We start from the raw sequence: 20979 nt of genomic DNA, 5'->3' as shown, positions 1-20979 counted from the left end.
TGATGAACGATTTCCATTCACTGTATGCATGATTAAAAAAATCGTTCATTATTTTAGTAACCAACGATTTTTAGTGAACGATTTTCGTTCACTTTTTCAAGGGAAAATCTGAACCAAAATCGTTCACTATATCGTTGGTTACTAACATCGTTGTGTGTGTACGCACCTGTATTCTTTATCCCCCTCTGTCTCTCTAACTGGCAATCAGATGTTGCAGCTGCTATGTAAGAACCGCACATATGATGCCAGTTTTTATGAATAGTGGGGTTCCCAGATGAATTAAGGGGATCCCCAACCAGGCTGTGCATCCCCCTATGTCATGGATTACATTAGATTAGCTCAACCATAGGAAATGCATATCCAATTCTTCAGCATCATAGAGGGGCTGGGGGATCGGAGCTGTTGCAAGTGCCCCTAGTGACCCCCTAAGTGTAGAGATGGATTTCACAGGGATGAGGCTTAAACTTACATGTATGAAATTCTCTATCATTTGGCACTGAAAGGGTTTAAAGTTGCTGGGAAAAAGAAAGAGGAACCAGAATGTATCATAGGAACACAGAAATGACACCCAGCAAAGCGGATGCTTGTGTGTTTCTATGTACTGGAGTTAGGGAAGTCACACAATGGGTTATACGTGTACCTGCGGTTAAAGTGTTACTTTAATATGAAGTAAGAGAGAAATTGTATTTAGCAAATGGTCTGACTTGTGCTCCCACCTCCTAATGTTCCCATGAAATATCCCGGACTCGTGCAAGTGGCTGACGGCTCGGAGGAGCCCTGTAGCGATGCTCAGCCTCTTCGCCCAGCTCAGCGTATCAGTTCCAGCCTGTAAAATATATAACATAGTACATGGCAGAATAACGTACAGTGCGCCATTTTGCACCACTGCAGCTGGATGGTCTGCTGCCCAGCGTGAAGTCCCAAACCTACTGTCCGAGCTCGGGAGACGCATTTTGCGAGGACGTGAAAGCGATTGTTTCTATTACACGTGACACTTTTTTCTTTCTATCTGTGAGGACAAAGTGCAACATAAAGTTGCAAAATAGGTCCCATTAAAGTATGAGATGGGAACCGGAGTTAAATAACAAATGGTTGCCGCGCAGCGAGTATTGCTCTTATGTTACAATAATCTCACTCTGTAAAATGAAATCTTTTTATTTTCATCACTGCTCTGCAAAAACAGGCTCAGCGGTGCGCTTACATGGGCTACACTCTGTGCACCGAGCGCCCTCACTCCACACATCTGCCCTCGGCCTGCGCAAATTCCTAATCCCCAGGTGTCACTGTCTTGTTCTGTAAACATCTGCACTATGGAAATCTAGTTGTACTCAGACAGCAGCGGCCAAAGATGGTTCTGGGCTGTGTCTCAGCCGTTTTACGTCTCATCACTGGCTTCCTGTGCGCCTTATGGTGCGTACACACTGGGCGATATTACTGAGCGATTGCACGATTATGAGATCGTAATCGTACAATCGGGCACAAAGAGTGCACTATAATGTCGGAAATAACCAGCGATGCGCGCTCCCGCTGGTCGTTTCCAACATCTATCATCGCCTGAACATGCGGGTCAATCTGGCGATAACGACAGATTGGCATGTTCAGGAATGATGGAGGGTGCCTACACTGAATGACTGATCGCTCAGTGTAGGCACTACAGGGGATCAGGAACGACTGTACGATTACGATGTTGTAATCGTACTGTCTTTCCTAATCGCACAGTGTGTACGCACCACAGTGAGAGGGGAATAGGCAGTGCTCCATCTGTACTCATCCTTGTCTTAAAAAACTTGTAAATGTGGTCAGATGAAGCAAGTGGCCTCTGCAGGTGCCACCGGGACCTGTGCACGGTATGGCGCTGATTCTGAGTTGCACGGATCTCTCTTCAGGGATGCAAACAGCGAGTATGTGCATCCATGTGTGCACAGAAGCAACTTTACACATTTTTTCTCCCATTAGAATCGGATGCAACTTGGCCGGATCTGTGTTTCCGTGAAATAGGGCGTTTTGGGGCGTGAACTGGGTGGTGGCAAAGCGATGGCTCGTTACCACTGTGCATTATGGATGTGCCATGGGAGTGTTGTGGGTGTGTATGTAAAGCTCCGCATGAGTCTGTCTCTGACGGAACGCTTGCACCTAGCATTGGGCTGGCGCAGATCCTAATGATGTTGTGGCTGCCGGCATGAAATCAATTGGCGCCCCCACGGGCAGATTAACAATGGAGCGGATGGAGCTCCAGCTCCAGGCCTCCTCATATAAATAGGCCCATAATCATGACAGCATTATGATAAGTAGCCTCCAGTTGTCATAAATCATAAGTATTACATTTGTATCTTCCCCACAAAATGATGCAATTTTTATACCTTTACATATTTAGGGAGACATTGGAGCTGATAGTGTAGAGTGTGGACATGCCCACATGACATTGGCCACACCCACATGGTACTGATCACACACGCAAGGCACTGGCCACACCCACACAACTAGTCACACCCACATGACACTGGCCATACCCACAAGGCACTGGCCACACCAACGCATAACTTGTCACACCCACATGGCACTGGCCAAACCCCCACATCACTGATCATACCCACCCGTAATTACATCCACTTCCACATGTGACTAAGATCAGCTCCTTTGTATTCATTCTTCAAATTTACAATTAACTTTTTTTTTTCCAGCATTACCTAATCTATTCCTGCTAATATCTGTATTTAGTCATTCAGGGCCTGATTCAGAGCCGAACGCTATTTGCGGACGGACGTTCTGAAAAAGGGGCCGGATATTTAAATTGAGCGCTCGCTCTTTGCGGTCTGTTCACGCCTCTATGTCTGAACGAGCGAACGAAACATGCGCTCGCTATTTTGAAAAAACGCCCCCTGGCCGCTCGCATCATACGTCATCTCCGCTATTTATTAGATTAATCGAGTACATCGAACGGCGTATGAACTGCTCGCTATTCTTGTGGTAGCATTTTCCTACCACAATCACTGCGAGCAGTTCAGGCTAAAAGACAACCAAGTGACGTGGTCGATGACGCTGCTTTGTTAATTATGTTCACCCTTAAAATGCCCGTTTTGACCGTTTGGCACGCCTGCGTTCGGATCTCCACTCCCCGTTTTCAAGCACCTTCCCCTGTTACCACCCACAAACGCCTCATCCTGTCACTCAAATTAGCAGGCATTCGCTATTTTGCGAGCACACGAATTCTGACCGCACTGACTGGTTCGCGCATGCGTATTACAACCCATACGCATGCGCAGATGTGCGAACATCGCTCGTAGCGAACGAGCGGCCGCTTACAAGAAAGGCCGAGCATAATGATCCAGTGATTCATTCCTTCAGCCCCCGAATCGGTGCAATATGGAGAACAGAGTGTTTCGTCAAATTTGTGAATCATCCAATCACGCCGCATCCGCAAATCGCAGCGTCACTGGTTACAGGCCATGTTTTCCAAAAAGAGCTACAGGAAGAGCTTTGCTGATCTGGCACCTTACAATAGTCTCTGAGCTGTCATACCCAGAGATGGGCCTGGTGGACGGGAACATCCTCTCTTAGTACAGGAAAAGCTTTCCAGATGTTCCTGCCTTTTATTTATTACTTGTAATCACCTGACAAAGGTAATAATAGCACTCGGTTATCTTTCTCTCTTCTCCATGACAAAGCCGGAGACACTGAACTTACTTCCTGTAGAGCAGAATCTAGAGAACCGTTCTTCATGAACTGGTTAATGAGGCAGAAGTGCTTGTTCTCCAGACAGAAACCCAACAGTGGCAGCAGATTGTGGTGCTTACAGCTGAAACATAAACGGGAAGAGATCAGCCACAAAGCTTCTGCTATTATAGACACAGGGCCTGATTCCGCGTGCACTGCTAAATGCAGATTCCCCATGTTTGGGAATCTGCGCAGACGCAGGACCCATTCTGTGACTGTACAGAATGGGTCCTGCTAACTCGCTCACAGACTGGCAGTGATTGACAGTCTGCTGTCGTTTGTGGGCAGGGACGGGGCGGCGTGTCGCCGCCATTGCAGGGGAGGGAAGAAGCCGGGATCTCCGTCGTCTGACGGAGATTTCCTGGCCTCTTCCTCTAAACTGCGGTGGCCGGTTGTGGGACCCCATGGGTCGGCCGTCCGATGGTATGCAGCTTATCCGATGCTGCTTTGGACAACGCAGCTGGATGCAGGAAAAGACCCTGAGGCATACGATGATAAAATAAATGATATAATATCACTCCATACAAACATCAGTATATATAGTGATGTGCCTGTTATATAGTGATGTGCCTGTATTGAGCTTCTTGCCGCTTTGTGCGGTGTATGCACAGACAGTGTTTGCTGTTTTCGTGCATGCACAGTCTGCAGAAGATGGCTAGATCCATCAGAATCAGTGAGTACAGGCTCTGCCATGATTCCCTCAGCACCTGCAGGTTACTAAAGGAGTAATGTTTGGTGTTTCTGTTTCTGCTCTTACCGAAAACTTATTTGTGCTTCTGTGTGGAAGAAGGAATGTAACCTGTCCATCTGCTCACCCTCCGTCTGCAGGAGAAAGCACAAATATTGCTCAGTGCTAAGAGTAATATACTGACACATGACACACACCATATTCTCTTCTCTCTCTAACTCTCTGACACTCTCCATCACACTCTCTCCCTGTCTCCAGGGCTGCCCCTCACCTCTGTAACTCTCTGCTACTCACCATCAGACTGACTTCAGGGCTGCTCCTCACCTCTGTAACTCTGCCACTCACCATCAGACTCTCTCCCTGTCTCCAGGGCTGTCCCTCATCTCTGTAATTCTCTACCACTCACCATCAGACTGTCTCCCTGTCTCCAGGGCTGCCCCTCACCTCTGTAACTCTCTGCCACTCTCCGTCACACTCTCTCCCTGTCTCCAGGGCTGCCCCTCACCTCTGTAACTCTCTGCCACTCTCCATCACACTCTCTCCCTGTCTCCAGGGCTGTCCCTCATCTCTGTAACTCTCTGCCACTCTCCATCACACTCTCTCCCTGTCTCCAGGGCTGTCCCTCACCTCTGTAACTCTCTGCCACTCTCCGTCACGCTCTCTCCCTGTCTCCAGGGCTGTCCCTCACCTCTGTAGCTCTCTGCCACTCTCCATCAGACTCTCTCCTTGTCTCCAGGGCTGCCCCTCACCTCTGTAACTCTCTGCCACTCACCATCAGTCTCTCTCCCTGTCTCCCGGGCTGTTTCTCACCTCTGTAACTCTCTCCGTCACACTCTCTCCAGGGCTGTTCCTTACCTCTGTAACTCTCTGCCACTCTCCATCAGACTGTCTCCCTGTCTCCAGGGCTGCCCCTCACCTCTGTAACTCTCTGCCACTCTCCGTCACACTCTCTCCCTGTCTCCAGGGCTGTCCCTCACCTCTGTAACTCTCTGCCACTCTCCATCACACTCTCTCCCTGTCTCCAGGGCTGTCCCTCACCTCTGTAACTCTCTGCCACTCACCATCAGTCTCTCTCCCTGTCTCCCGGGCTGTTTCTCACCTCTGTAACTCTCTCCGTCACACTCTCTCCAGGGCTGTTCCTTACCTCTGTAACTCTCTGCCACTCTCCATCACACTCTCTCCCTGTCTCCAGGGCTGTCCCTCATCTCTGTAACTCTCTGCCACTCTCCATCACACTCTCTCCCTGTCTCCAGGGCTGTCCCTCACCTCTGTAACTCTCTGCCACTCTCCGTCACGCTCTCTCCCTGTCTCCAGGGCTGTCCCTCACCTCTGTAACTCTCTGCCACTCTCCATCAGACTGTCTCCCTGTCTCCAGGGCTGCCCCTCACCTCTGTAACTCTCTGCCACTCTCCGTCACGCTCTCTCCCTGTCTCCAGGGCTGTCCATCTCTGTAACTCTCTGCCACTCTCCATCAGACTGTCTCCCTGTCTACAGGGATGTCCCTATGCAAATCTGCCAGTTCCCTTTTGTCATCGGATGTAACCTCTAATTATACAGCACTACAGAATGCCCCAGCAATGTACAAACAAATGTGGTAATAATAATTTACCTCTTTTAGCCTCTTTATTGCATATATTTTGTCTGCTTTCCGTCCTATAAAGACATCAGCAAATTGGCCGCTGTGTATTTTCCGGTCAGTGCTGAATTTGTCGGTGGCTTCGTCCAATTGCTGCGGTTTCCAGTGCTGGCAGGATGCGCTGGGAGCTAGGCTAATCTCTTGCTGCGGGATGCTCAATGCCTTTCATTAGACAGAGGTTATTTAGCAACCTGATTGCATAATGTAATGTCTATACCTGTATTTTTTATTCTATTCACTATTAAGTTCATGTGACAACAAAAATGCTGTCAAATTTGTGCACAGAAAATGATGGAATCGGTATGTAAGACTGCCGGACGTCAGGTTGAAATCCCGACGCCGGCAGCCCGATGGGCGAAGATCCCAACAGAGGTAAGTAGAGGTAAGTAGGCTATCCCTACTCCTTTTCCCCCCCTAACCCTAACCCCCCTCCTAGTGCCTAACTCTAACCGCCCCCAGGGGTGCCTAAAACTAACCCCCCCTCCCTGCAACCCTGAACCTGACCCTCCCGGAGGGGTGCCTAACCCTAACCTCCCCCGGGGGTGCCTAAACCTACCCCCCCCTCCCCGCACCCTAAACCTAACCCTCCCGGGGGGGTGCCTAACCCTAACCTCCCCCGGGGGTGCCTAATCCTAAGCCCCCCTTACCCTAGCCATACCCTCCCGGGTGGGTCCCTAACCCTAAGTCCCCCCGGGAGTCCTTAAACCTAATTGCTCCTACCGCGGCTAAAAGGTCCTTACCTTCGTTCAGTATGCCAGGCGTCAGGATTTTCGTCGGGTGGATAATGATAGGCGTCGGGAATTCAACGCCTTTCATTAGTCCCATGCAGGGATTTGACAGTCTGGAAGCCGGCGGTCGGCATTTCGACCGCCGGCATCCTGACTACATACCGAAAAGGACACAGATCCCCAAGATCCGCATTTACTGTCTCATTATAAACCGATGTGACCTCTGCCCCAACAATTTAAAGGGACACTACACCCAAATTATATATGAGGTATATTAATACGGGATAGTGCAGTCCATACTGTAAACTATATGGTTATTAGATGTCATCAAGGAGTTCTGTCACTATATCAAATGTAAGGCACATAAATCTGAGATTACTAATAACTCACCGCTTATAGAAATATTATTTACAGGAGTTATAGATTAACATCACATCTGTATTTTATTATTATATACATTACTAATATTTATTTTATTTTATTGTAGGTTTATGGAAATTTGAAATAACATAAGTATGCAGTCAGCATGTCGACATTCACAGTGCCCTCTGATTGGCTAAGAGCAGTCTGACTCTTAGCCAATCATGGGTAGGGAGCAGGACACCTCGCGGGTGCACTGTCAGTCTATATATATGTGGATACAGGTGCCATCAGGCACTTACTGTGTGGGCGTGGTGGCACTTGTGGTTCTCCCAAGTTCCGCCATGCCAGGTCGGCTTGCAGGGACCTGTAGTCCCAATCTAAAGAACAATATTAATTGCTATTTATCAGCCATTAACCTTGCACCCCTTGCCACCAGGGGTGCAGGGAATAGCCCCGGGTTTCACCCCAGCCCTGGGGTATCCTTGGGATGGGGGACCACTTTTTTGCATGGGTACCCACTTTCCAAGGAATCCCAGGGCTGGGGTGATCAGTTTAGGGCTGGATAATGCTTTGGCTGGGGGATCCATGATATGTGTCTCCCTTCTATGACATTACCCCCCAGCTTTTAGGGGAGAACCCCGAGCCAATTTTTGTAATTATTTTTTTTAACCCTTTGTTTCCACTACACACAAAAGCCTGCACAGATCACACTGATCTGTGCAGAGCTTCAGCAGAGTCTATTGAGAAGGGGCCAATACAGCTGAACTCATACACAATGCAACACGATCGAATCAAAATAGGCAGGCAAACACGATTCTTAGTAAATCCGTGATTATGGTGGCAAAAATCTCATGCCAGACACGATTCTTACTATATTTACCCATTATAATCCAAGTTTCAGGTGCATAAACATCCATTGGACGGCAAATCGTAGACAGAGCTGACAACAAGGAGTGTACACATAAAGTCACAAACTGAAGACGCAAATACATCATATTTACCTGGTCTGTGCTGGACACCAGATCAGCATCTGAGTTTATCTGCAGGGATTTCAGAAGGTCAGCCGGGGGAAGGGGAGGTGATGGGAGCGAATCTCCACCAAATGCTGGAATAAATAACCAAACGGTGACCCTCCGCTGCTGGCTCCCCCCAAATCACAGCACTGTAAAGCCCAGTCACATATTTATTACCTGAAACGGTTTCAGTCGAACTGTTTCTACAATTCTCTTCTGTGCCAGAGCACTGGCCCGTCCTCCTTTCCTCAGCCAGTGGAACCTTCCCAGAACTACTGGAACCTACAATTCAGGATAAACACCCAACCCTTTATCACAGCCAATTCTGTACTCAGGCCCTGATTCAGAGCCGGACGCTATTTGCGCTCGCTCGTTCATTAAAAAGGGGTGGCTATTCAACTGAACCGTTTGCACTTTGCGGTCTGTTCACGCCTCTATGTCTGAACGAGCGAACAAAACTTGCGGTCGTAATTTTGAAAAAGACGCCCCCTGGCCGCTCGCACCATACGTCATGTCCGCTATTTAATAGATTAATCGAGTACATCGAACAGCGTATGAACTGCTCGCTATTCTTGTGGTTGGTTTTTCCTACCGCAATCTTGCGAGCAGTTCTGGCTATAAATCAACCAAGTGACGTGGTCAATGACGCTGCTGTATTAATTATGCACACCCATAAAACGCCCGTTTTGACCTTTAAGCACGCCTGCGTTCTGATTTCCACTCCCCGTTTTCAAGCACCTTCCCCTGTTACCACCCACATACACCTCCTCCTGTCACTCAAAATAGCAGGCATTCGCTATTTAGCGAACAAACGATTTTCGGCCACACTGACTGGTTCGCGCATGCGTATTACAATCCGTACGCTTGCGCAGTTGGGCAAACATCGCTCATAACGAACGAGCGGCCACTTACGAGCGGCTCTGAATGAGGGCCTCAGTCACCTGCTTACCCAAATCAGATATGGTAACGAGATCGAAATGGATAGTTAAACACACTCACATTGCCTGAGGACGTCCAAAGCCCGATAGAGCTCCAGGTTCTGGAGGATGGCTTCTAAGTCTTGTACCGTGCCCAATTTCTGCCCCCAACTCCACAGCACCTCCCAGGTCACACTGTCCCCCACTTTCCGCTTCATCCAGAACCCTCGTATAGTAGTTTGGTCATTCATGACATTCGACGCTAACAAAAAAAACACAAGCCCCATTTAAGGAAGACAAAAAAAGTGTAATCGAGTAAATATACAACTACTCATATTACAAACTCATCTTGTTATACAATGCTGCACTTTTTATTATTGTTAAGTATTTTACTATGCTATACTTTTACTATGTGTGTGCAGAAGACATTGAAGCATCCAACCTCATACAAATTTCTAGCAGCCAGAGAAGAATATATTGGATTTATGTGAACGGATACAACTGTATGTGTGCTGCAAACATCTATCTACCTATTATTATTATTGCCTTTATATAGTATACACAGGTCAAAATGGACATATTAATCTAGAATTCAGAAGCCAGTCACTGAGGACCTCATTCAGAGTCGGTCGAAGCGGCCGCACGGTCGTACGGGAAAAGGGGCCGTATATGCAAATGATTCCCTCGCAAGTTGCGTCCCTAAGTTCGGATCGGTTACTGGCCGACCAAGGGGAGGAAGCGGCCGGAAGACCAAAAAATACGCCCCCTTCTCGTACGCATTACACGTCATCTCCGGGCATATAAGGATTAATTGAGACCATCGGGAACCATCGGGACTGGTCGTAGGGCTTAAGGTTGACCATACCCTCTCTTAAGCTCTACGATCATGTTAGTGGAAAAACCTCCCATGTCACATGTGCCATGACGCTACTTAGTTAATTATTCACTCCCATAAAACACCGTTCGCATAATTAGGCACGCCTGCGTTCGGATCTCCACTCCCCCGTTTTCAAGAACCTTCCCCTGTTACCACCCACAAACGCCTCCATCTGTCACTCAAACTACCGACCTGGCTGTGTTCAAGGAGAGAGACATTTCTGATCGTAGCGGCTAATTTGCGCACGCGCATTGCGAACTTTACGCATGCACAATATAGCAAACATCGGTGGCGTACGACCGTGCGGCCGCTTCGACCGACTCTGAATGAGGTCCTGGGGGCGTTTATTAATGAGCGCCTAGTGTGGCAATTCAATTGTTCTGGGCGCCCATTAATTATCGCGGTCATTGCACACTATTAGACCATTTTACACGTTAAACCTGTCTAAGGTCCTGGTTAAGGCACACAAACTACTCGCACCCTTCTGAGGGTGGGAGCAGAAATGCCAGCGCCGGCGGCTATTGTGCCCGAACTGAGCAACAACTGAATTGCTTTGTCGGGCGCCCAAAACAAATAGCTGCCCCAAAAAAACAATTGCATAGCCCTCAATCTCTCTGGAAAATAGTGCAGGCTTAGGCAACCAATGCTTCACCAGCTGTTGTGGAACTGCAAGTCCCAGACTGCCGTGCAAAAAATTTTCCTAGGTGTTTCATGTAGTGATAATTTAAATTCCTCAGACAATGTTGTATTACCTCAATGCCATCAGCTATATATAGCAATATATATGAAAATGACCCTCATTCTAAACCCAAGACCAACATATTGAAATCATTAAATAAATGGTTGAGGTTTGTTTTCTGTATATTGGTTAAGGATCCAGTGTGAATGAAAACTAATCCATAGGGGTCAATCCAAGTAGCCGCGAGTTGCCATTGCAATGGTGTTAAAACGCTGGCAACGGACCGGAACCTCGCACCCTTCACAGCCCACTCTGAGCCTGAATTCGCAGAATTTTGCTCGTAGCCCTATGAGGCTGCGAACAAAATTCCGTGAATCCAGGCTGCCGTAAAGTGCGCCCATTGCCGCGATGACTCGCGCCGGCGAGATCATCGCGGCTAATAGGATTGACAGCTTAGTCTGTTTGTATCTGAGAAAGATGTTTCAATTAGGCATATAAACAATAAATGATTGTTTACAAAATTATTTGAAAATATTTAAACATTAATTAGTAAACAAAACTTAAGCTGTGTATCCACTAGCCGATATAATGAACGATATCGTTATCATTCATTCGTTCACTATATTGGCCAGTGGAAATGCTGTCAACGACTAGCGCTGGACGCTCCCGCTGGTCGTTGACAACGTCACTCGTTGCCCGAACTTGCTGTCCAACCTGACAATATTGTCAGGTTGTGCAGATTCGGGGATGAGGGAGGGTGCCGTCACTGAATGATATCATTAATGATATCGTTCAGTGTGTGCGCTCAATGTCGTTAAGGACATTGGGCCTGATTCAGAGCCGGACGCTATTTGCGCTCGCTCGTCCAGATAAAGGGGCTGGCTATTTAAATTAACCGTTCGCTCTTTGCGGTCTGTTCACGCCTCTATGTCTGAACGAGCGAACAAAACATGCGAACATAATTTTGAAAAAAACGCCCCCTGGCCGCTCGCATCATATGTCATGTCCGCTATATATTAGATTAATCGAGTACATCGGACGGCGTATGAACTGCTCGCTATTCTTGTGGTTGGTTTTTTCTACCACAATCATGCGAGCAGTTCTAACTATAAAACAACCAAGTGACGTGGTCGATGACGCTGCTTTAGTAATTATGCACACCTTTAAAACGCCCGTTTTGACCTTTAAGCACGCCTGCGTTCTGATCTCCACTCCCCGTTTTCAAGCACCTTCCCGTTACCACCCTTATACGCCTCATTCTGTCACTCAAATTAGCAGGCATTCGCTATTTAGCGAGCACACGATTTTCGGCCGCACTGACTGGTTCACGCATGCGTATTAAAATCCGTACGCATGCGCAGTTGTGCGAACATCGGTCGGAACGAACGAGCGGCTGCTTACGAGCGGCTCTGAATCAGGCCCATTGAGCGCACCACTGCCGGGGACACACTGCACGATATCGCTCATGGAGTGAATATGCGGCATTACACCATTATACATCTACAAACATAAACAGTAAACGTGACAAGCATGCAGACATTGGGCCTGATTCAGAGATGTACGCAATGACGGTATTTACGCAGATCCAGCGATTGTTTGCCATTGCGCGTATGTGATCACGCTCACACAGAGGAATCACTCGCAAAGTGAGTGACAGGTAGTCATCGTTTGGGGGTGGTACCGGGGGCTAGGCAAACGCAGGCGTGTCTGACCATTTGAACGCTGTTTCATTGGCGTGCAGAAATTAGCCATTGGGATCTCCATTGTGAGCTCTCTGCGTATCAGGAGAGACGCTGTGTTTGAGACAGGTCGGACTTGCCGCATACTCTGCATGGCTGCCTGATCTGCGTCGATGTTACCGATGTTTACGCAGGTGCGTGACATCGGACGGATATGAAGCAGCAGTGGGCGTCCCTATGCTCGGATAAGCTTTGGAAATTTTAGCATCATTTTGCAATTGAGGACCTTGCAAATCGCAGATGCGATTGCATTAGTGTATATTTTTGGATCAGTCCCAAAATTCGTTTTGTAACCAACCCATATACATATTGCAAGGACTTTAATTAACAGAATGTACCCTAAGGGTGTATTATGTCTATGTAAAAATAATGTTTTCCTTTAACCCTTTGGAATTAGGTACAATCTTATGTGCCCTTAAATGGGAATGTGGAGAGGCCTGACAGGCTTTTAGAGACATGTAGGGAGGCCTGACAGGCTTTTAGGGACATGTGGGGAGGCCTGAATGGCTTTTAGGGACATGTGGGGAGGCCTGACAGGCTTCTAGAGACATGTGGGGAGGCCTGACTGGCTTTTAGGGACATGTGGGGAGGCCTGACAGGCTTTTAGGGACGTGGGGAGGCCTGACAGGCTTCTAGAGACATGTGGGGAGGCCTGACTGGCTTTTAGGGACATGTGGGGAGGCCTGACTGGCTTTTAGGGACATGTGGGGAGGCCTGACAGGCTTTTAGGGACGTGGGGAGTCCTGACAGGCTTTTAGGGACATGTGGGGAGGCCTGAGGCTTATAGAGACATGTGGGGAGGCCTGACAGGCTTTTAGGCACATGTGAGGAGGCAATCACTGCATTTTAGGGGTGTCCCGATCCGGTGCAAGTGTTCCTCTGTGAAGGACGGTGAGCCGGGGGGTTCGGGTGACTAGGGAAGTGACTAGCTAGGTCTCCTAGTTGCGTCCGAACCCAGGTTTGGCTAGACCTGCCCAGAGGCGCGGAGTCTAACTCACTTGGTGGTCTTCTCCAGTGACCCCTCCAATTGGGATTTGGTTTTCCGCTGCACCAAGTGAGCAGGTCGCGGCCCTCTGGACAGGTACCTGGGAATGGCAGAAGACCGGAAACTATATTAAATGAAGCAAATGCTAGAGCACTGGAGATAAACTGGATGCTTGAATATTGGAACGCAATTAGAAATCCTGATCACAGGCTTGCATGAGATTACTGAGAAATGTACTGAGAATCGCTGAGAAATCCAGGTGCTGATAGCACAGTAGCTCAGGGAGATGTGGACACTGGCAGGTACTGGAGTTTGGAGTATGCAGGTGTTGGCTGCACAGACAAACACAGAGCAGAGTGGACAAAGGCTTATTCTGGGAAAGCTAGAAATGCTGGTGCTGATTCGCACAGCAACACAAGGGGACGTGGACACTGGCAAGTACTGGAGATTGCTAAATGTGCAGGTGCTGCCTTACACAGACAAACATAGGCCCTCATTCAGAGCCGTATGCTCTGAGCAGAGCGCACGCTCTGAATGAGGGCCGGGCTCCATTTTCATGGAGCGTCCTCCTGGACGCTCGTATTGCTGTGGGTCACCACCCACAGCCTATACGAGCGTGCTTTGTGATGGCCGCGATGGTCGAGACCATCGCGACCATCGAAAATTGCGAGCCGGAGCCTGCGGTTGAGGTTTTCAACCGCAAGCTCCGGAGTGATTTTGGCTCTATCAGAGCCAAAATCACTCCCACTGACATCACTAGTGATGTCAGTGGGCCGGCTTCTGACGGGAGGCGTTCCCGTGGGAACGCCCCCGTCAGGGAGGCACGCCCCCGGCACGCCCACCAAAGGGGGCGTGCTGTCAATCAACATTGACAGCACGCCCCCTTTGATCGGACACAACGAGCGAAGGACTTTCCTTAGCTCGTCGCGTCTGGCGCATGCACACGACGGAGCTCCCTCCGTCGTGCGCATGCTCAGTCCATAACATCGACCCACTTGCGAGCGGACAGCTGCTCACGAGTGGGTCTGAATCAGGCCCATAGAGCAGACTGGACACATGCATATACTGGGAATAGTTACATATGCAGGTGCAGATTTGCACAGAAAAACACAGAGATGTGGACAGGCTGGGAATGCTAAAAGGTGCAGCTGGGAGGTAATAGTGATAGCAGGTAATCTGACACCTCAGTGACACAGGGTAGTAGCCACAGAACTAACAGCACATAACAAGACACACACACATCGAAAACATGAAAGACAGGATAATGGGAGAGAACTAATCTCTTAGACTGAGAATAGCATGGAAGGTAATGCTGGAAACTTTAGAGAACTGTGAACAGGCTGAGCAACACTCTGAAGGAAATAGCACAGAGCAATACTGGTGAGTATCACAGGCATTGGAACAACAAAGTTGAACAGCAGCTTCCTGTTCCTGGAGTCAGACTAAAATACCCCTGGGTAGCTGATCATTGGATCAGAGGATCAGCTGAGCGACCACAGGACTATCACTGGGAGAGACTAGTCAGGTGAAATGAGCCAACATGGCTGCGCCCATGTCCAGCACCCCGGAAACCAGGACGCACGCACGGAAGCCCTAGTGGACCCCTGGGAGAATACTCAGTCACCACTCACCTCCACTCCCAGCATCTGGACACCTAAGCCCAAGGACACCAGCGCAGAGGTGAGTAGCGGCCGATCCCAGGCCGCATCCTGACAAGGGGCATGTGGGGAGGCCTGACGGGCTTTTATGGGCATGTGGGGAGGCCTGAATGGCTTGTTGGGGATATACAGTATGTGAGAGAGTTTTGGTGCACATTCCATAACTGGGAGCCACTGCATGCTGTGGCACTATGTGGCAAGTGCGAGTCTGGGGGAATGTGCGGCTATTTTGGAGCAAGTTGGAGGTCTGAGTGGCACATGGTGAAACTTTGGAGCAATTATGGAAAGTTGTGGGTGTACCTTGGTCATTTTCAGGCCGTTTTTTTCCATTCTTGGAATGAAAGGTAATACGCTGCCCTTGAAGTATACCAGGCTGCCCATTACAGCATTGGCAGCACCATCCTTCATGTTTACAATAACATATGAGTATAAAATGGAATCAGAGATAATAACTCAGTGGTGTGATATTGAGGAATAATCCTATTTATAATCAAGGCTAATCCTCAGCCATTATCACTATCTCTGATACTGACTGATTCACCCCTGGGCTGAGTGTAGACTGACATCATTTACTATACAGATCAATGATCCCTATTGGTACAGCTGACACTCTGCAGGGAACGCAGATCAGGCGGAATGTGCAGCGGAGGTATTAGAGGCTGGCGGCACTATCTGGGGAACTTTGCAGGGGAGAGATTAATGTGATAGAGGCTTCATTCAGGAGGAAGGATACATATTATTATATTAGGTGACTGATGCTTGTGTCTAGTTACAGCGCATACATCACTTTATGCTAATTGTATTTTTTCCCTCTTTATACTCATTTTAACTTTTTATTACTGTTCCAGACACCAATTTAGACTAATAAAAAATCATGGAGGTGCTGGTGTTGGGGCAAAAGATTTATGAGGCTGCCGGGGTGCAGAATGTGCAGCCAGACGAGCTGCGTTGCAATGCAAGGGGGGCGTATGCAGCTTTCTTTTTGCATGCAGGACGAACACTGCATGCTCTGGCACGCCACACACACACAAATGGCCAGATCTATGTATACGCTGAATAGTGCCAGGCCGCACCCTCCCCTCCCCCCTCACAACTCTAAACCAGTTTGCGCAATTTGCATTTTCCTCCCTACAGCACAAAAACATTTTCCCAGGTGCAGCCAATCACTGGACTTGCCAGTAAAGCCTGGAGCGCACTAAAGGGGCGTATCCACTAGCCAGAGAGGGGGCAGGTGGGTGGAGAGGGGTTTGACAATAGGTATAGAATAAAGGAAATGAAAGAGCAGGTGATCTACAATTCCTTCCTCATTGCCAAAAGACTGGGGCGGATAAAAAGTTCTCAGATCCGTCTACTAGTAACAAATATAAATGTAGCTACTACCAGCATGCAAGAAGTTTGCAGGGAAGTTCCCCTCGCCCCTCTGTGCCGCCCTCGCCCCCCTGTGCTGCCCTCGCCCCCCTGTGCTGCCCTCGCCCCCCTGTGCCGCCCTCGCCGCGATTTGTTTAGTTTATGAAACTTTTTTCCTTATTCCCATTTGATTTCTGAACTCAATATAATTTTAATTGTTAGCATTAAAAAGATCAGAGGAGGCGTTTTCTATGTGACAGGAGTGATCCTGGCTTATGCAGGGGGGGGAACTGCAGAGCAGGTGAGGTATCATTTGTTGACATTCATGATGTCAATACTAATTAAATAAGGACTAGAATGTAAAAAAAAAGATCCCTGGTGGCCTAGTGGTGATTTACCTGGTTCGGCAGGTACAGCGGCTCTAACGGTGTCTGCCGGGTCCGGGAGTGACATTCGAAGTCTAACTCTAACCCTCCCCCTAGTGCCTATCCCTAACCCTCCCCTCCCGTAGCCTAACTCTAACCCTCCCTTTAGTGCCTATCCCTAACCCTTCCCTTCCGTAGCCTAACTAACTCTCCCCTTAGTGCCTATCCCTAACCCTCCACTCCCGTAGCCTAACTCTAACCCTCCCTTTAGTGCCTAACCCTAACTTCCCCTCCCGTAGCCTAACTCTAACCCTCCCCCTAGTGCCTAACCTTCCCCTCCCATAGCCTAACAATAACCCTCCCCCTAGTGCCTAACCCTCCCCTCCCACAGTATAACCCTAACCCTCCCCCTAGTGCCTAACTCTAACCCTCCCCTCCCATAGCCTAACAATAACCCTTCCCCTAGTGCCTAACTCTAACCCTCCCCTCCCGTAGCCTAACTCTAACCCTCCTCTTAGTGCCTAACTCTAACCCTCCCCTCCCGTAGCCTAACTCTAACCCTCCTCTTAGTGCCTAACCCTCCTCTCCAATAGCATAACCCCCCCTCCCCCTAGTGCCTAACCCTCACTCTCCCCCTAGTGCCTAACTCTCCCCTCTTGCAGTCTTACTCTATCCCACCCCCTAGTGCCTAACTCTCCCAAAGCCTAACTCTAACCCTTCCCCTTGTGCCTAACCCTGATCCTCCCCTCCCGTAGCCTAACTCTAATCCTCCCCCAGTGCCTAACGCACCCCTCCCGCAGCCTAACTCTATCCCTCCCCTAGTGCCTAACCCTTACCTTCCCCTCCCGTAGCCTAACCCTAATCCTCCCCCTAATGCATAATGCTGGGTACACACTGGCAGATATATTGGCCGATCAATTGATTGGCCAATATATCTTGTGTTCGTCAGCCAGTGTGTACCAGCGATATGGCTGCAGATATATTGGAGCATCATATCTGCAGATATATTGGGGCATCAAGCTGTGTGTACGGGCAGTCTACCTTTGCTGCTGAGGCGGCGGGGAAGGGGGCATGACACGCCCCCGGCCAGCGGGACCTGCGGCCAGAAGACAGATGGCCTAACCCTCCCCTTCTGCAGTTTAACCCTAACCCTAGTGCCTTACCTTCCCCCTAGTTCCTAACCCTAAAACTCCCCTCCCGCAGCCTAACCCTAACTCTCGCCCTGATGCCTAATTGTAACCTCTTCTCCCGCAGCCTAACCATACCCTAGTGCTTAACCCTAAACCTCTCTCTAGATCCTAACCCTAACTCTTCCCTCCTGTAGTTTAACCCTATACCTCCCCCTAGTGCCTAACATCCCCTCATGTAGCCTAAACCTCCCCCAGTGGCCTAACCCTCCCCTCCCGTAGCCTAACCCTCCTTTCCCATAGCCTCACCCTAATCCTACCCCTAGAGCCTAACCCTAATCCTCCCCCTAGAGCCTAACCCTCCTATGCCGCAGACTAACCCTAATCCTCCCCCTAGAGCCTAACCCTAACCCACCCCTCCCGTAGCCTAAACCTAATCCTCCTATGCCGCAGACTAAGCCTAATCCTCCTCCTAGAGCCTAACCCTTCCCTCCCGAAGCCTAACTCTACCCCTCCCCCTAGTGCTTAACCCTCCCCCTAGAGCCTAACCCTTCCCTCCCGTAGCCTAACTCTAGCCCTCCCCCTAGAGCCTAACCCTCCCCTCCCATAGCCTAACTCTAGCTCTACCCTAGTGCCTAACCCTCCTATGCTGCAGACTAACCCTAACCATCCCCCTGATGCCTAACCCTTCTATGCCGCAGACTAACCCTTCTATGCCGCAGACTAACCCTAACCCTTCTATGCCGCAGACTAACCCTTCTATGCCGCAGACTAACCCTAACCCTTCTATGCCACAGACTAACCCTAACCCTTCTATGCCGCAGACTAACCCTTCTATGCCGCAGACTAACCCTAACCCTTCTCTGCCGCAGACTAACCCTAACCCTTCTATGCCGCAGACTAACCCTTCTATGCCGCAGACTAACCCTAACCCTTCTATGCCGCAGACTAACCCTTCTATGCCGCAGACTAACCCTAACCCTTCTATGCCGCAGACTAACCCTAACCCTTCTATGCCACAGACTAACCCTAACCCTTCTATGCCGCAGACTAACCCTAGGGCCCTGTAGAATGTTGACATTCTCATGTCGTAATTTTGAACATGTCGAAATTCTGTAGATACCAACAAGTTTAATGTCGACATTACAACATTGTGGTGTGACCATTATGACCACATCCTCTATATAGCAATCGATCGTGTGGAATTTTCAAAACATAAAGGATAAATTAAGAAATGCATCAAGCATGCAGAATACGGAAACGAGACTGTCTGATTGGTCCTTAGTACAGAAACGGGACTGTCTGATTGGTCCTTAATTACAACAAAATGTCAGGAACAAAAGCTTCCAGGAAGAAAATAAATCCCCATGCATTAGCGTTGGATGTATTTGCAGGGTAAAATAATTCTCACCGAACCGCAGCCACTCCCAGTCGTTCAGGCAGTCGATGCAGCGACACAACTCGTCCAGCACCCTGGGGGGGATGTCTATGATCAGAGACGAAGAGCTGCTGCTCGCCAACGGACTCGTCATCTTCAGCTCTTTCTGGATCAACGGCCCCAGATCTGGCTGCGTGTCCCCACCAATCTGTAAAGCGAATGGTAAATGATAAATGCCAGTAGCCAATAGCTGCTTTTATTATTGGCGAGTGATAATATCTAACCCTATTCTCACGCACTTTCCCCGCCAGCCGCCACAATTGTTATTCCACTACCTTATGTATCGCTTCTTAGACTGTAAGCTCATTTGGGCAGAGCCATCTATACCTTGTGTTTTCTATCACTGTACAGTATGTACAGAGCTGCGCAATATGTTGCCGCACTATATATAATAATATTGTAATGCTAAAACTATTTCCTGCCTCCAAGGTTATTCATTTTCCTCTTCCCTTCTTTATCTCATCACAAGTGAGGAGTTGGGGGGCCGCCTGTGGCCCATCACTCATATGAATCTGACGTGCGCTGATTGATATTCCGGCAGCGCTGTCAGAGGAGCACTCGTATAATGAACAAGTACCAAGGAAAAATATAGATTATCGGTAAACAAAATGCAGAGCGCGGTGACCCATAGCAACCATTCAGATGTTTGTTTTCATTGTCTAACATGCCACTAGATCAATCGCAGCTGGTTCCACTGAAATATATTAATAAAACAGATCCTGGCTCTGAAAGTATGTGCACCCCTACAAACACTGTGGATCAAACTTGCCACAATACTTGGCAGCGTATCGGGCAACTGGCCCCAACACAAGCTCAATGTCCAATAATAATTACCATGGGATTAGCTATAGTGGGTGCAGGGGGTGCCAATGCTATGGGGCCCAGAGGCAGCCAGGTCAGAAAGTTGTCTATCAAGTTCCCAGAATGTTTTGCTAAGTACTGTGTGGCATAATGGCAACTGGTGTAACTGAATGTCATAATGTGTACTGGCAGCACTACAATGTGGTATCATGTGTACTGGCGGCACTATAACGTGGCATTATGTGTACTGGCAGCACTACAATGTGGTATAATGTGTACTGGCAGCATTATAACGTGGCCTTACGTGTACTGGCAGCACTATAACGTGGCATAATGTGTACTGGCTGCTCTACAATGTGGCATTATGTGTACTGATCGCACTATAACGTGGCATTATGTGTACTGGCCGCACTACAACATGGCATTATGTGTACTGGCAGCACAACAATGTGGCATCATGTGTACTGGCCGCACTACAACGTGGCATAATGTGTACTGGCCGCACTACAACGTGGCATAATGTGTACTGGCCGCACTACAACGTGGCATAATGTGTACTGGCCGCACTACAACGTGGCATAATGTGTACTGGCCGCACTACAACGTAGCATAATGTGTACTGGCTGCACTACAACGTAGCATAATGTGTACTGGCCGCACTACAACGTAGCATAATGTGTACTGGCCGCACTACAACGTAGCATAATGTGTACTGGCCGCACTACAACGTAGCATAATATGTACTGGCCGCACTACAACGTTGCATTATGTGTATTGGTGGCATTACAATGTGGCATTATGTGTATTGGCGGCACTACAATGTGGCATTATGTGTACTGGCGGCACTATAACGTGGCCTTACGTGTACTGGCAGCACTATACCGTGGCATAATGTGTACTGGCC

The 20979-nt window shown here is 48.8% G+C and overlaps 1 protein-coding gene across 3 annotated transcripts in view; it reads right to left on the bottom strand.

Annotated features, from left to right (window-relative positions):
• LOC148479307 (von Hippel-Lindau disease tumor suppressor-like) overlaps positions 1 to 20979 on the bottom strand; it is a 69470-nt gene that overhangs the window by 16387 nt on the left and 32104 nt on the right. For 2 of the 3 annotated variants that reach the window (XM_088454645.1, XM_088454646.1), the window contains exons 2-9: positions 19248 to 19422; positions 9142 to 9321; positions 8320 to 8424; positions 8131 to 8234; positions 6012 to 6200; positions 4472 to 4536; positions 3685 to 3796; positions 717 to 826 (exon numbers count right to left, since the gene is read on the bottom strand). In XM_088454645.1, coding sequence (XP_088310771.1) covers positions 717 to 826; positions 3685 to 3796; positions 4472 to 4536; positions 6012 to 6200; positions 8131 to 8234; positions 8320 to 8424; positions 9142 to 9321; positions 19248 to 19368 — 986 coding nt within the window. In that variant the 5' untranslated portion in view covers positions 19369 to 19422. The remainder of the gene's footprint in view (positions 1 to 716; positions 827 to 3684; positions 3797 to 4471; positions 4537 to 6011; positions 6201 to 8130; positions 8235 to 8319; positions 8425 to 9141; positions 9322 to 19247; positions 19423 to 20979) is intronic. The other variant, XM_088454648.1, reaches the window with a different exon arrangement.

Source organism: Taudactylus pleione, unplaced genomic scaffold (assembly GCF_031769625.1).
Source record: "Taudactylus pleione unplaced genomic scaffold, aTauple2 ptg000624l, whole genome shotgun sequence".
Taxonomy (NCBI): Eukaryota; Metazoa; Chordata; class Amphibia; order Anura; family Myobatrachidae; genus Taudactylus; species Taudactylus pleione.
The sequence above is the reverse complement of the archived record's forward strand: the minus strand, read 5'-3'. Positions and strand labels throughout refer to the sequence as shown.